The sequence below is a fragment of the Photinus pyralis genome, unplaced genomic scaffold (genome assembly GCF_008802855.1).
Source record: "Photinus pyralis isolate 1611_PpyrPB1 unplaced genomic scaffold, Ppyr1.3 Ppyr1.4_LG1, whole genome shotgun sequence".
In the NCBI taxonomy this organism is placed as follows: domain Eukaryota; kingdom Metazoa; phylum Arthropoda; class Insecta; order Coleoptera; family Lampyridae; genus Photinus; species Photinus pyralis.
In genome coordinates this window covers 2,893,927-2,911,003 of record NW_022170249.1, presented here as the reverse complement: position 1 = coordinate 2,911,003, position 17,077 = coordinate 2,893,927, and the positions used below count along the sequence as shown (strand labels likewise).

Here is a 17,077-nt window from a genome sequence, read left to right as displayed (position 1 = left end):
ATCGCTTTCACCATGGCAACTGTACAAAAAGTGGATACTTTTGGTCCTAGTACCAAAAAGAAATTGACCTTGAAAGTTGGCCAATTAAAAAATTACAATCACGGAGATATGTCACATTGACATCGTTTTACATTGCAGGTTGTAAGATATTTCTATACATACAAATCAAATATTTTTGCATATTCAATGCAAATAATGCTGTTACCTATACGTATGTACATGTATTGAAAATGATTTACGCTCGCTATTTTTATTTAAACCATGTGTAACGTAATTTACATATTCGGTGAACGTAATTTTAATACGTATACAACCCGCCGTCGCGCGTAACGCCATCTACTTCAGACCCATTGCACTATTATCTGTCATTTTGAATTCAAAATTTGAAAAAGTTAATTGCAATTAATTTTAATTAAAAAACTGTATGGTAAGTTTTTTATTTCAATACAAAATATAACAATATTAATTGTGTATACAATAGAAATGACTGAAACTGATAGCGACATGGATTGCACTCCGCCAGAGATTATAGAAACGGCAGAACATGCTACCTCAAGATTTGCTCCCTACAAAGTCGCGAGAGGTGAGAAGTAAGAAGTAAGAACGAATAGGTTATAAGTTAACCTAAAAACTAGAGTGGCATGACACGTGAGGACAAGAAAGCAGAAGTTCTTATACTATAGTAGTGAAACTGTGACTGAATCTAAATTCGAATATAATTTGAAGTAAAGGGGGTTGGAGAAAAAATTTTATGTTTTATTCGTACAAAAAATGCGTTTTCGGGACTCGGAAGGTTGCTGGACTCCGCTAACGCGTCGTCCAGCAACTATCTTCCTCGTCCCGAAAACTGACATTTTTTGTACTAATGAAACAAATAACTATTTCCGTCTGTATGTACGTACGTACGTTTGTTGGCAATTTTCTGAGAAAACGGCTCGACGGATTTTGTTGAAATTTTGTATATATGTTTTAGGCATACCGAACAGAAAAATAACGGGCCGGATTTTTGAAAAAAAATTTTGGAGCGCCGTAACGGCATCGAACTTTTTTTTTCAAATAGCAACCTAAAATTTTTATTCTATTATTTGGAAGACCTTATTTTCCTGTGTACAACCTACAAAAAATTGGGCCGGGTTATATTATCAAAAAACGGAGAAAAAAATTGTCAAAGTTAAAAAATTGTGTTGCATATGTGCAAAACGCAACGATCTTGTTTCTGAAGCAATTTAAACGAAATTTCTATGGTAAGTCCCTTTAATAAAAGCAAACAAAATTCATGCGCAAAAATCGTGTTGCGCATGCGCAGAAATGCAATTTTCTTATTTATGGAACAATTAAAACGAAATTTGGATGGTAGGTCCTCCTAATAAAAGAAAACAAAATGCATGCGCAAAAAATCGAGTTGCGCATGTGCAACATCCAACTTTCTTATTTAAGTTGCCCATTAGTGTGTATTTTTTATTAGTGTCAAATTGCGATTTTTCACAACGAATAAATTGGAATGGTATGTTCGATAACAGTTCAAGAAATGTTTGACGTATCCTGAAATCGTGTAATATTGGTTGCATACAATTCCACGTATTGACGATTTTCTCTTCATAGCATGAGCTAGGTACAATGCGAAATTTCATCAAATGTTGACGTTTTAGATCATTTTAAGCAACTTTTAAAGAATAAATTTTTCCCGTCTGTAAGTGCGTACATATGTTGGCAATTTTTGGTTTCAGCTAGGAAGCTATTCTGTCAAGAATTTGACACCTGGTTTACCCCTGTATTTGGACAAGTTGGGAGTGTTATCTGATGTCATGAATGTACTAACAGAAAGTAAAAAAATCCAATGAACAAAATCATACCAGTGGAGACAATTCTTCTACTATTTTATTTTCAATGCACATAGAGTTTACAAAGAGCACGTAGAAAAATATTTTTCCTTAAATTACTAGCTTCATGTCGTATTTCTTCATTATTATTAGAATTCAGCTCTAACAAACCCGTAACTTGAGTGGCTCGCTTTCTTTGTCGAAACTCTCCCCTTTTGTTATGAATATGAACTAAATACTCTAAAATACTGTTGTTCCAAATGCAATGATAATACGCGTCCAAGGCGTCGCCGCTTAATTTTTGCTCCACCAGACCCAAACTATGAAATGCCAGTGTATAATCAACGTTCTCAAGAAACTGACATAATATTCCAACTTGAGTATAACAACCTAGCATTCCGCAACTTTTTATCATCCTCCTTATTACCAAATCGTCATATCTAATTGGAATAGTAAAATTATCGCTGCATACAATGAACGATTTTAAATAGTTGTTCAAAGCCTCTTCGTAATGTTCATTTACTGAAAGCAATAACTTTTAAATAGTAAGTAAAGATTCGAATATTTACCGAAATTGATATCACCCATAAGCCTAATCCATGATATGTTAAAGGGATAATATTGCAATGCTTTTTCTAATATTACCTGCAACACTTCCAATACCACTTTTGGATTATACGAATTGGCACTGAAAAGAAACATGTAAAAACAACAGTCTAAATTAGTTTCTCTGTTTTGCGTTTATAATGACAGTATTCCGATATCAAAAATAGTGCTGGAATGAGTTTCATTCCAACACTATTTTTGGTAACTATTTTCCACAACTGACAGATTTTAAAGAACATGTGGTATTCAGTGGTTGGCATGCTCGTCTAAATCATCCAGGCTGATCATATACGCGAATGTTCAATTCAAAGTTCTGCCTGGATGATTTAGACGTTAATACTTATCTCAACGGTTTAGTAAAATGTGGACTAATTTCACTTATTGTTATAACATTATGTTACAGTTATTAACGATACGGGTAATTGAAATCATTAGGTATTGAAAATTCAGTGTAGGTACTTAGAGAAATCCACATTTAATACAAATGAGGGTTTATAACCTAACAAAATTACAAAACTAATCTTTGTCACTAAATGTACAATTATTATAAACTTTTAGAATAATTGTGAAATTATTGCCTGGTAGCAAATTATGAACAGTCTCTTCTGCTAACTGTCGAAGCTCTGGAGGAGTGGAAGGAAGAATTTCTTCGCACATTATTCACTTTTTATTGAAAAAACTAAAATATACTGCACAAATTCGTATTTGACGCGCTTGTTAAATTGAATTTTTTCAAAATGTAGCGTAGCCAACTTAATTTCTTTATTGAAAAATTGTTGGTGTTGCCAACTTAATTTCTTTATTGAAATATTTTTACAGAAAATGTCAGAATTGTTAATTTTTTTAATACAATTAAAATGCTCAACAGAGAAAATAGTATAAAGCATATGTTGCAGAAGGCCTTTCTAGCACTCGTTCATTCGAACCTTGTAGCGGCTCAGGTTCGAAACTTGAACTCGTGCTAGAATATAGCGCCTTCTGCAACTTATGCTTTAATATACTATTAAAATTTATCAAAATGTATGGAACTGATGGGACAGGGTATGCATCTTAATTTCTGGTCTGTATTTAATGCAGACAGGAAGCTATTATAACTATGTTTATCACTAGGAAATATAAAGGCACATGGTATGACCACCTCAAGGATGAAGTCATAAAAATATTACAGAAATGAAAACATACTTGCTAACAGCAGCTGGCCACAACATGATGTAATCCATATTTAATTCTAGACTGGACTCATCTCGCAGCACATTGTGTAACTTTGATAGCATAGATATTATAACAGTGAGCACAGTTGAATCTCTCAATCGCAAGAAAAACGACAACAGCACACTCTTAGTATTTTTGGTGTTATTAATCGGAGAATCTCTCTGCATTAGAGTTGTATTACCCGTACTATTCCGTTTGGATTGGGCAGGTACAGTACCGAAAACGGGAAGAACTAGATACACAAATTAATTCATCTGCAATGTTCGGCAGTCCCATTACCTAAATCCCACAAATCCCTCGAAAGTTTTTTATTTCCCTTAAATTTGGTCAAATCCTGGGAGGCGCTAGCGATAGTCGCGGCGATCTCAAAATAGCTCAACCTCTTCTCGAAAAGCGATAAAAATTCGAAATGGCCCAGATTCAATAGGCACAGGGCGCAGTGTTCCATTATTTCCGTTCTTGGCAAAACGGATTCCGCGGGTTGTAGGCAAGTTTCACACTCCTCGGCTAGCAGCTTCTTGTCTGCGAATTAGAATAATTATTATGGATAATTTAATCTCAATTGTACAACCGATGGCAGGTGCAGGCCACTCTTCCAGTAATTGATTGATTTGTATTAGTAGCGCCTCCCACGAAATTAATCTATTTAACTTCGCTATAAATGCTCCGGAGCTGTTTTGAATTTCCGATTTTAAAATTTTAAGTAACACTAGTGACATATTCCAATTTTTACTGAGCATCAATTCTTTCGATTTGGCTAGTAATATAAAACTATAGTCTTGCAAAAAGCCTAAGAAAAGATCCATGAATTAATAGGAAACTAAGTACTCCTGGGCAATATTTTTTTAGTACTCACCTTTCGGCATAGCAACTAAAACACTTTGCAAGGGAATTGGCAACTCCCAACAAGGATTTATTTTCCACATCGATCTACTCATGCTCTTTGTTGAAACTTTCGTAACTAATTGCTGTATTTCAGTTACATTATAACACGAGATGATTTGTTGCTCTATGTGCCTTGACTCCAAACGGGGATTAGCTAAGGGTGTACCTTTAAATATTCAAGGAAAATAAGTTGCACTAGTACCTGAGAAATCTAAAGATGGTTTCTGTTTTGAAGCAGGTATGGAAATGTCAGTGGACAGTGCGCCGTTCACTTTGCTAAGATCATCCTGCAGTATGTCCGACACGAAATCTTTAACAGATTTCGGCGAATTCAAAAATTCACCTTCTAAGCTCAATTGAAGAAAGTGAGATTTGATGGATTCTTTATCTTTCACACTTCCGTTTTGCATGATGTGAGTAACAGCCTAAAACAATGATATTAGAATATACCTTGCAGTAAAAAATTTGCAAAATCGGCCAGAGTTATACAGGGTGAGTTTTTTTTCATTTTAAGCATTGGGATCTCGGAAACTATAGTACATACAGATTCGGTTAAATGAGGAAAGAGTTGTCGTTTTAAGAGCTTATTTTAGTTATGCTTTTGTTATTTCAAAAAATATTCTAGACGCGCGATGGTGGGGATGTTTGCAGCGTGTCTGGTAATTGCGCGAATGTTCTGGACTTACATTGCTTGCGTGTATAAATGGTTGCGGACCGAACATCGCGGCAGTTTTACTACCGAACGAGATCGAGCGCGGAAATATAAATTGCGAAGTGTGTGATATAAATATCGATATAAATTGTACGGTTTTTATAGTGTTTTAGTTTTGTTTAATAAATATTGATATAAATCGAACCCGAAATTTATAAATCACGTTACACAACAAAATGACACGAATAAAAGTTTTAGACATTTTAATGCTTAACATGATGAGTATACTAATTTCCTTCTATATTTTACAATTGTCGAGTTATAATACAAACTTTAATTTTTTTAAATGGTAGTCATAGTTGACTTTGGCAATTTTAAAAAGGACAAGTTTTTCTCTGTATAACGATATAAGGCTTGCTAAACGTACTTTAATCAATAAACGCACTGCAGGAATTTTCGTATTATTGAGAGGTATATAAACAGAGTGCCATGGAAAACAATATCTAGTGAGATATTGGACGTTTCATTTACGACGAAAATTGGACAGGACCTAAACCAACTATTTCCAAATTCATGGATAGGTAGGAACAGATTGATCCTTTGGTCACCAAGATCGCCAGATCATTCAATTTTAGATTTTTTTCTTTTCAGTGTTCTAAAAAGGTTTAATTTATCAGCGTATGCGACAAAAGAAGAACTACGTGATGCTGTGGTAAATTCCTTTCGCAATTTAAATGGTAGGATAATACAGAAAGCTGTAAATTCTATCGCGAAAAGTTGCTGCTGTGTGTAAATATAAATGATAGACATTTTGAACATTTGCCGAGAAAATTTTTTGACATGTAATTACTTCAAAGTAGAAATTTATTTGTTCCCCTAAAGTTTTAAGTTAAATTTTATAATTAACTGAGTAATTAAGAGGACAAAAATGTTTCCCATGGTAAACTCTGTTTTTACTACTCTCAATAATACAAACAGATCTGTATCATGTTTATTTGTCAAACTAACTACAATGAACCTTATATCACTGTAAACAGAAAAAAATACACTTTTTAAAAATGTCACAGCCAACTATGGTTGCCATTAAAAAAAATGTAAGTTTGCGTTATAACTCGAAAATTATAAAAGAAGAATGGATAATTGTATCTTATTAAGCGGAAAAACATCTACAATTTTTGTTCTTTGCATGTTCCTGTATTTCTAATACTAACGATTCTACAACATTTAAAAGAAAAATCATTAAATCTGTTTTTCGCCCATATCTAGTAAACTGTGGATTTTTTTCAAAAAACCAAAGCATATCTTGAATAAGCTCTCAAAATGACAACTCTTTCCTCATTTAACCGAATCTCTATGTCTTACGGTTTCCGAGATCCTAATGCTTAAAATGAAGAAAAAACTCACCCTGTATAGTCGATTGGCATTGGTGTTGAATTAAATGAAATTGCTTTTTTTCTTTACTTTTATGGAAGAAGGGGGAGGGGCACAACGGAGCACCCAAAAAGTATATTGCCACCAATGAAACAAACACATCTAGCTAGAAAACCTTTTTCTGATTACCTACCTCTTTCCAATTTTCTTTTGGAATATTTTTTTAAATTTTGATTAATAGGTACAGATCAAATAATTTTTTTAATCAAAAACAGCATAAATTCTCATGAATGATTGTCAGAATTCAGTGAATTTAGCGTTTGTTGCTCCATCTATTGTAAACGAGTCGTAGCTCGCAAAGTATGCTAATCACATGACAACAATAATCACTCTCTTTGTGTGTCTGCCTTGTATGGTTTTGTTTGTGTTTAGATTTTCTTTCTGTTTTTACTTTTAATCAAGATCTTTTTGACATTCCGCGATCCGCCACCTCAACAGGTTATGGGGAAGCGGAAGCCGTGAGTGACAGTGTAATAAAGGCGTTGAAACGAAAAACGTGTTTATCGGCGGCCATGATTAATGGCGGAAACGCGCCCCGCATTGAGCTACCTGGGACAGAGACTTACGACACACGGAGGATGCAGATGCAGGCGCTGCTTATCAAGAGCGATTTGTGGGACTACGCCAGTGGAGACTCCGTGAAACCTCAACCGATACCAAACAACGCCAACGCTACCGCGGTAAGCACATCAACCAAAAACAACCTCAAGGCAAAGTCACGACATAATCTTGTCGATCAGCGCTAGCGAGTTGAAACAGGTTCAACGTTATGTCACATCGCGGGACATCATCGTATGCAAGATGGCCGACAGCGGCGACGTGCTCGAGCATTTAAGTAAGTTTTTTGACTCGGTCGACCCCCTGAGCGATATGGACGTCACCACACCATCAACCCGGGCTTGTTAATAATCCTAATAATAAGCACATCGCCATTCGTCACCACTACATCCGGGAGATACTCCAGGACAAGATCAGCATGCACTACATCCCAAAGGAGAACCAGGTCGGTGGCTCCCTAATAGTACAAACTATCAACAAACTTTCACTCATCTATTTTACCAAGACTGCAATCTCAATATGTAAATAAACACATTGCAAATGGGTTGCCTAAAAACATTGTCAAATCCTTAATTAAAATTAATGTAAATTATATTTCTGTCTGCTTCTATCACATGGAGAGAGCGCATGCGCACAGTCTTACATTCGATTCCTACACTACGAGCTGCTATGTTATTGTATATTTAACACAGTTGTTAACAATAGTCTATGTGAAGCCACGCCCTCAGATCAGCAATACTCACCCAGATAAACGACTCAATGCTTCGATTGTTGATTTCGTAATGGAATGAACACGACCTATCCAGGATGCAACGAACAGCATTGAGTGCTTGAATTTTTGGTAACAAATCGCGAGCAACAGTAAATTTTCCGCTCGATGTAGCTCCTGCGACGTCAAGTTCTAAGTTTTTCCGACAGGGCAGAGAAATTTCTTTGTACAAATTGTCTTTTTGGAGAATGTTTAAAATACCCTGTAAGTAAATTTATTAATAATAATTTTAACAAACATGCAAACGGTAGGGTTAATCCCATCCATTGGAAGTTTATATTGTAGAATGTAGGATTATGTTATCTGTTTCTGTTTGTACTGCCTTTGTAATTTAGTGCTGTGCTATTTTTCACTGCCTTGGGGTTAGAAAAATACAATACAAATACAAAATAGCGGTCTAATTGGTGGTCATACCACAATGTATCTACAAGGTTCTCTTTTAATAATTTTAGTTAGAATGAATGTGCTACGTTCGTCATAGATGTTGACATAACAGCGTCATTGTGGCGCATAAAACTAGTCATGAATTATTCTTGATCATTTCAGCAGATTTGGTTCTATTAAATTGCCAAATATTCTAGAGTCGACAAGCAGCAATTGATTTGTGTCCTATTCCAATCAGTTTTTGGTAGACGGTTTTAACTGACAGTGTTTAAGGTCTAGCGAGGGAGAGTGCGAGAGGAAAGGAGGGAGAAAGGGCTTGATATTTGATCTAAAACAAAGTTCACTTTGGAATTTTATTTTATTTTTATTTGATGTTAGTTGATAGCTACTATTTTAGAGTTTCAGTTCGAAATTCCCATGTACAGGGTGGCCAAATAAGAATGCGAGGTACTGTATCTGGGAACCTGTCCATCGTAGAGGCTTGCGGTAAAAAAAGTTATCACTAAAACGGCCACGAGAAAAACCTGGAAAATATTTTTAAGTTTCTGAAATGGCTGCCAAGGGGCCTTACTGCAATCTGGAATCTAAAACAGTTATTTTTCTGTGAATTCCGCTATATTAACCTAACAAAAAAATGTCCGGTCTTTGAAGACGACGATAATTTAAACCTTTTTTTGTTTGACAATTTTTCCTGTATCTCTGAATGAAGTGGTGGGGGGTATTCAAACGGCTGAGCCGATTTTAACAAACTCGGGTTAATTGAAAAGTGTTATTCTTCGGCTACAAATGTTATAATATTTGAAGTTTTGTTAGTTTCACATATCGCCGCTTGAGGGCTTTTTTCGACATTCCGACAGAAAAGGTTAAATTTCTCAAAAAAATTAAACGCATTGGTTCGATTTTTTTTCATGAAAAAGTAGCTAAATGATGCCTAAACAAGCTCGCGAAATCCGCATCACTTCCATATGTTACCTAAACACGTTGAGCTTGGGACTCGCGACCATGAAGGGGAAAAAAGGGGGCTTGCGGTCGTTCGGTGCAAGAGTTATTTGTTTGTGTTTCGCTAAAGCGCGGAAAGTGTATAATGTGCTGCACCTTGCATCGTTGCTACCATAGACCACGTTACTACTGCTACCGAGACGCCACTGCATCGCTGGGATCAATTAAAAGGAAGAGGAGTACTTGCTCAACGCTGCCGCTTTTTGCACCCGCTTAATTTATATCACACCGCTTAAACACTCGCACCAAGAAAACTTTGAAATTCAATTAGGTCTTTATTATCAGCTTGTGCGATGAGTCTTCAGATTCTAAGGGCATAAAATATTTGTTGAATTTGTTCCTGTATTGTCATAACCTTTTATGAATTTGTAATTAATGATGCATTTGTTGGAAGATAGCGTAATTGGTTTTCAAGCCAAAATAAAAGGGATAATCCTCAGGCCTTCTAGTATGATTGTTACTAATGCGATTTCAGAACTAACTGGCCATGCGAATGAGAATCATTCCCTCAGATTTGGGCCTGTTAAAAAATATTGGCTAGCCAGAAAAAAGCCTCGCAAGAAACTTCAAATGAAGTCCATAGAATTAATCCTTCGAGATTGCTTTTACTCTTGTTTAGTTTAGAGCTCTTGTTTATGATTCTAGAACTGCTTTCGCTTGGCCCAAAAGTCAAGATTGAATGTTAGATTTCCACTCCTTTCTCCCTCTCCTTTAATGGTATTTTTCCACTATCCAATTTTTTATAAATGTCAAATGTGGTAATTTTTCATGGTTCCCAATTGTTTATGTTATTTGAATACTGTAATAGTATGGATCCAAACCCCCTAACACAACTCTATATTATTATGGGACAGGTCATGTCCCGGCCAAGATGCCTGAGCTCTAACCACAAATACAAAACCATAACAACAAACTATATAATGTATTCTTCGCCGGTGAGACCCTGGTGTAAATGTGGCTCTGTTACATAACTTCCTTACTAACTAAATTCATATTATAATCCAATTGTAAAATGTAAATTGGAAAAGACGTAAGAAAGTAAACGGGTACATTTCCTGAATGGTCTTAAGCCTCTTTTTATGTAATTGATGAAGACCCTAGAGCTACTTTCGATTGTGAGAGGGCAACTATTATTTGAATGTTGTTTTAACTAAATTTAACCCCCCCCCCCTATCATTTGCGTTTGCAATGCCCCCAAGGTGGGGTGCTATTACCACTTCTCAATTGTAAACAGCCTCCTCTGCCGCCTCAATGACAGTAGTATACGCTGGGGTATGGGGATGATATATCCATACATTATAATAACCGGCAAATTTGAGGGCACTATATGCAGACTGATGCAATCAGCACTTAGAGTAACCAAAAACTGGTGTAGAAACATTCTTTGTCCATCAACCCGACAAAAACGGAGCTAGTTCTCTTCACAAGAAAAAGAAAGGCAGAGGGTTTTCGGCTCGTCTGTTAATCCAAGAACACTTCCAATTTTCAGTCAGTTAAATATAGTATGGCCCAAAATAAACAGTACCGCTTGATAATGAATGACAACTAACTGACGAACTATTATTCGAGAAATAAAGCGCTTTAAGATAAGAAATGAGTGTTCAAGCAGATAAGAGTCAAAACATTTATAGCGTTTCCAGCTTTAGAAACCGTCGCGACAGAGCATGAGAGGGGCAATCTCCCCTATACTTGCCTGTGTATAAAAAAGCGAATGCCGGTTTTGCGGTGGGTCCATTTCATAACTTTCAAACGACAGGGTACATAAGTGAAAATCGAGTGGGAGAGCGGCAAACCTTCAAAGAGAATGTATACCGGTCAAGCAGTGGTTGGCCAATATAATTTTTAACCGTGAATGCTGCGAAGCGTTACCGTATATATAATACGTGTGCGAACATTTTCTCGTTTCGATCCAAGATGCAAAACATTTCGTTGCGCCAGATTTGTAGTCGCAAGTTATGTAAAAAAACCAATTTATTAATCAAAGTTGTGCATCTAATTTGTTTATACGACAACTAACAATTGGCAAAAATTTCGCATCGGTAAAAGTTTTCTTTGTATTGTACAAAAGTAGGAATCAATCGTTTTTGGGGATTTTGTATAAGGAATTTGCATTTGAACTAATTTTTATATTCCTGAGAGGTCTATTTACGCGGGTTTATCCCGTGAACAAATTTGTTTATTTTTGATAAATTTGTGTGGGTTTTACATTTTTCATTTAACATCCAGGAGGTGTGTAAATTTGTTTTGAATAGGAATTTGTACCAGGTGTTAGATTAATTAAAAAATATTAAAAATCCTGATCACGATATAGGTATTAAAAATTTAATATTTGTTTCCTGAAGTACATCAATCTTTTAAATCATAACCAATGTAAAGAAAACTGGAGTTGTAACGATATTATTTGTAATACATTCAAACCAGTCAATTTATGAGTATTTATTTGAGTGGTTTGCATTAGACTTTTGAGTCCCAGACTATAAGAGGAGATAAAGAACCAACGTTCCACAAGATAGGAGTAATTAAAGACTTATTTATTGCTGAGATAGCTGTGGTAGTATTATGTGTAAGATTGTTACAGTAAAATTATTACCAGTGCCATAGAAATTACATTTTATTTTAGGAGTGAAGTGTTCAATCCCTGTAGGTGTAACTAGCCAGTTAATTAAGAATAAAATTTAATCACCAGTTTTTGTAATTGTTAAAAAAAATTGTAACATGTGTTTAAGAAGTCAGTAAATGCTGGGTTTCATGTTAATTTGAGAAGGCCAAGTGGTAGTTCGTAAAATACAGAGGTTTAAAAAAATTATTGTTAAAACTAAGCAAGTAAATAATAGTATATTATATACCGCGGGACTGAAGTAGTACTTTTAATCCCGAAGGTAAAGTTACCTGAGGGATTAAGACCACTACTTCAGTCGCAAGGTATATACGATATTTTTCGTACTGTCGAAACTGAAACACTTAATCTGTATGGAGTTAGAGAACGCGTTCTTTCAAAAAATCGCTACGTAACAAGTTACCATAGGAACGTTGCGTTGGTACGACAATCCCTATGCTATGGTAACAAAAATAATTTGGAAACTGTCATTGCTAGTGTCATAATTTTGGTGGTGGGTGACAAACTGTAATGTATTAAAATTTCATTATTATCAAGTAATCAGATAACAAATATATCGAATAATATGTCATAAATATTTTTCATATTGAATCAAATAAAAACGTATTTTGTATAATTAAATTTAATACAAAACAAGTGGCGACGAGGTGAAGTACATTTTATTATTCTTTAACGCGATCAACACTGGTAATCGTTATCAATAATGGCAGATACCGCCCAATTAAATCAATTGATTGCAGCAATGCTAGAGATGACTACGACAATGCAACGCCAGCAGAATGTGAATGCAAATCAACAAAAGCCTCAAGTAACATTGCTATCAAGTTTTGAAACATTTGACCCGAAGAATCAAAATACAAGGAACGATTAGAAATCCACTTTCAAGTCAAAGGGCTAATCAACGATAAGGAAATGTGCGCAAAGCTACTCCTTCAGTACATAGGATCCTCGAATTACGATTTACTAACTTCCTTAGCTGCCCCTGAAGATCCGAAACGGCTAACCTACGATAAGTTAATTGAGCTACTGGAAAAACATTTTTGTCCGAAAACGAACATAATTGTAGAGCAGCATAAATTTTTATGCGAATATCAAAATGACAGCGATTCTATAACAGAATACGTTGCAAAACTACGGAAATATGTCAATAATTGCGAATTTCAATGTGAATGTGGCAAATCTGTAGCAGAAATCTTTTTACGGGCACAAATTCATTCGTGGTATTCGTGATATGAAGATCAAAGAACACCTTTTGCAAAGTAACACGTTAAGTTTTACAGAAGTCATTGAAAAAGCACTAGCATTAGAAGCGAGTAAAATTAATACACAAGAAATTTCAAATTCCCAAGGAACAATCAAATCTGAAAATGTTAATCATGTGTCACGCCATCGTACTAGCACTAGTAATACTAACAATCGTAACGCGCATTGTGATCAAAACCGGAATAAATCAAAAAGAAGAATAGACTTGCGAAACCGATCAACATCGAGAATAAACTATCAACATTTAGGCATCAACAATTTGTGTCTAAGGTGCGGTCGTGCTAATCATAGGGCGAACTGTTGTCGTATTGATAGCAACAGGTTAAAGTGTAATGCGTGTGGTAAATCGGGACATGTATCAAAAGTATGCATACAAACAATAATGAAACAAAAATCAAACAACGCTTCAACCAATGTGGAAACGAATTACGTTTCATCACAAAACGAACAATTTAATAGCATCAATAACATTGTGGACATATTTCAAAAACACAGTGTACAACATCAAAATGAAATCCGTAAATATATTACTGATATTTATATCGAAGGAAAGCGTCAATCATTTGAAGTCGACTCGGGAGCAGGATACACTTTGATTCCGGAAACAGATTACGCGAGATTGAATTTAAAAGCAACTCTTCGAAAGCCATCAACACTATTTCGATCATATACGGGAGAAGTTTTTACCCCAATAGGTTTTGTATCTGTTGAGGTTGAATATCAAGGAAGAAAATCACAAGAAGAAATGTACATAGTACCATCGAAATATCACCCAATTTTGGGAAGAATCTGGATACGCCATTTACAAATTAATTTAGCGGAAATCGATAAAAATAACACAAATTTATCAAAGTCGGATTGTTTTGCAATTGACCCTATTCCAAATATATTTTCTGAATATAAGGATATATTTGAACCAAAAGTGGGATGTATTCCAAACGTAAAATGTTCCTTAAAGCTACGCGAAAACGCTAAACCAACTTTTATCAAACATCGAATCATACCATATGCACTTCGAGAAAAAGTCGAACGAGAACTAGACGTGCTCGAGAAGACTGGAATTATTACCAAGGTTAATCTAAGCGACTGGGGATCGCCATTAGTAGTCATACCCAAACCAGATGGAAACGTAAGGCTTTGTGTGGATTACAAAATAGCTGTCAACCAACAATTGCAAGCAGCCCACTATCCAATTAGGAATATTGACGAGATTCTGAACAATCTTCGTAATTCAAAAGTTTTTTGCAGACTGGACTTATACAAAGCGTACTTGCATGTACAAGTTGATGAAGATAGCCAAGCAATTCAAACAATATCAACACATAGAGGAACGTACCGAATGAACAGGTTATCCTTTGGGATCAAAACCGCTCCGAACGAATTTAATAGAATATTGGAAGAAATTTTGCAAGATCTAGATGGAACCATGTCTTACTTTGACGATATTATTATACATGCAACATCTAGAGAGGAGTGTGGTAAACGATTGATAAGATGTTTAGATAGGCTGAAAGCAAATGATCTACATCTTAACAAAGATAAATGTGATTTTTTCAAAACAGAAATCCAGTACTTAGGATATACCGTTCGATATAATCAAATTTCCAAATGTCAAAACAAAGTGGAAGCCATCGAAAAAGTTCATCGCCCGAAAAATGCAGATGATGTACGTAAGTTCTTAGGAATGGTAACATATTACTCAAGATTTATACCAAATGCATCAACACTAACATATCCACTCAGGAAGCTACTTCAAAAAAATTATAAATTTTCATGGTCATCAATATGCGAAGCGGCTTTTATCAAATTGAAGCAAGAAATATCAAGCGATAGAGTATTGGTACCATTCAATCCAAATTTACATATAACAATTGCATGTGATGCCAGTCCGACAGGTATCGCAGGAGTTCTATCAAATATTATCGAAGGAGGAGAAAGACCTGTGGCTTTTGTATCAAGATCGCTCACCCAAGCAGAGCAAAATTATAGCCAACTCGACAGAGAAGCGCTCGCAATAGTTTTTACAGTGAACAAATTCTATAATTATGTCTATGGCCAACAATTTACACTAATCACTGACAATAAGCCATTAACACGTATTTTTCATCAAGATTCGAAATTACCAGCCATGACATCAAGCCGATTATTGCGTTATGCAACATTCTTGCAGAATTTTAACTACAAGGTTCAACACAGGAAAGCAGAAGAGCATCAAAACGTAGATTTCTTGTCAAGATCAACACATCATCAAAAAGTTCCAGGTATTGAAACACTGCTAGATGAAGAACTACAAGTTATATGCGATCAAACCATAAATCAAATATCCACCCATTCAATCACACATACGTCAATAGCAGAAGGAACCGAGCAGGATAAAGAACTTTCCAAAATGAAAAATGACATAATTCAAGGAAATGTGGAAAATACTGATTACAGTGTGGGAACTGGAATAATATTCAAAAGGTAATCGAATCGTAATACCAGAAAATCTTCGTTCAGAAGTACTAAGGGAACTACATCATACCCATATAGGTATAGTAAAAATGAAACAACTTGCAAGAAAATACTGCTATTGGAAAAACATCGATAGACCGATAGACATCGAACAATTGGTAAAATTATGTAAAAGTTGTGCTCTCATAAGGAAGAATCCAGAAAAGGCACCACTGCATCACTGGGAAGAACCTCAAGAAAATTTCGATAGGATCCATATGGATTATGCAGGACCTTTCCAGGGTTTCCATTTCTTCGTTGTAGTAGATGCAAAATCAAAATGGGCCGAAATTAAACCAATAAAACAAGCACCTACATCCGAAAATACCATACATTTATTGCAAGAAATTTTTTGTACGCATGGGTTACCAAAAGTATTGGTATCCGACAATGCTTCAATATTTCAAAGTACAATGTTTCATGAATTTTGTACAAGAAACGGTATCATCCAGAAATTTACTGCACCTGGACATCCATCAACAAATGGCCTGGCTGAAAGAAACATACAAACCCTCAAACGTAAACTTACAGCTATGGCAGAAGAGAAATTATCTATGCACGTGAAAATTAGAGAAATACTTTTTAGATATCGAGCAACCCCTCTACAATGTGGAAAAACACCAGCGCAATTATACTTAGGAAGAGATATCCGTATAAAACTTGATGCGATGCGACCACCAAAAGAAAGTGTTGGTAACAAAATATTTCATCATAATATTCGAAATTATAGTGTGGGAGAGAGGGTACAAGCACGATGGTATGCAGACAACAAACCCACATGGAAATTCGGAACTATTGAACAAAAATTTGGACGACTACATTATCAAATTAAATTAGATAATGGTTACAGCTTAAAGAGGCATATAGACCAGCTTGCCAGAACAAGCGTCCCTCCAAAGAAAACAATGACATTCCAAGACGATCGACAGGAGAGTATTACAGACAAACAGTAGACTGAGGGAATGGACGAAATGATGATTATACAACCTTGCCAGAACAAGCGTCCCTCCAAAGAAAACAATGACATTCCAAGACGATCGACAGGAGAGTATTACAGACAAACAGTAGACTGAGGGAATGGACGAAATGATGATTATACAACCCCGACAGCAAATAGAGCGACCTGTATTAGAAGATATAAGGAGACCAGCACCAGAAGAACCTATACTACGGAGATCTGAGAGGTATCGACAACCACCTAGATACTTGTTAGAATATATACAGAAGAAGTAATTCAAAAATATTCAATTTCAATTTTTTAATAAGTGTGGGAGAATCTGTAATGTATTAAAATTTCATTATTATCAAGTAATCAGATAACAAATATATCGAATAATATGTCATAAATATTTTTCATATTGAATCAAATAAAAACGTATTTTGTATAA

At 35.4% G+C, this 17,077-nt stretch overlaps 2 protein-coding genes across 3 annotated transcripts; one reads left to right on the top strand and one right to left on the bottom strand.

Annotated features, from left to right (window-relative positions):
• Positions 1-1,860: 1,860 nt before the first annotated feature.
• Positions 1,861-8,135, bottom strand: LOC116182783 (integrator complex subunit 8-like; the record flags this gene model as incomplete). Its single annotated transcript, XM_031503326.1, is given in 8 exon segments — positions 1,861-2,342; positions 2,390-2,508; positions 3,609-3,870; positions 3,918-4,160; positions 4,210-4,428; positions 4,495-4,677; positions 4,726-4,948; positions 7,908-8,135. Coding segments are annotated over 8 exon segments (1,935 nt in total), but the record flags the coding sequence as incomplete, so codon positions are not given.
• Positions 8,136-15,826: 7,691 nt separating this feature from the next.
• LOC116183034 (uncharacterized protein K02A2.6-like) lies at positions 15,827-16,817 on the top strand. Of its 2 annotated transcripts, none has more exons than XM_031503635.1 (2): positions 15,827-16,599; positions 16,715-16,817. In XM_031503635.1, exons 1-2 carry the CDS (start codon positions 15,908-15,910, stop codon positions 16,755-16,757), a joined length of 735 nt encoding a protein of 244 aa, XP_031359495.1. In that variant the 5' UTR covers positions 15,827-15,907; the 3' UTR covers positions 16,758-16,817. The 2 variants fall into 2 exon arrangements, with proteins under 2 accessions (XP_031359495.1, XP_031359494.1); XM_031503634.1 differs by having other exon boundaries at positions 15,828-16,618; positions 16,734-16,795.
• The last annotated feature ends 260 nt before the right edge of the window (positions 16,818-17,077 follow it).

Coding starts and splice junctions, on each gene's coding strand:
- LOC116183034 (XM_031503635.1), top strand. CDS start 15,908: ATGGATTATGCAGGACCTTTCCAGGGTTTCCATTTCTTCGTTGTAGTA. Junction 16,600..16,714: donor CCTCCAAAGAAAACAATGAC/ATTCCAAGACGA, acceptor GAAAACAATGAC/ATTCCAAGACGATCGACAGG.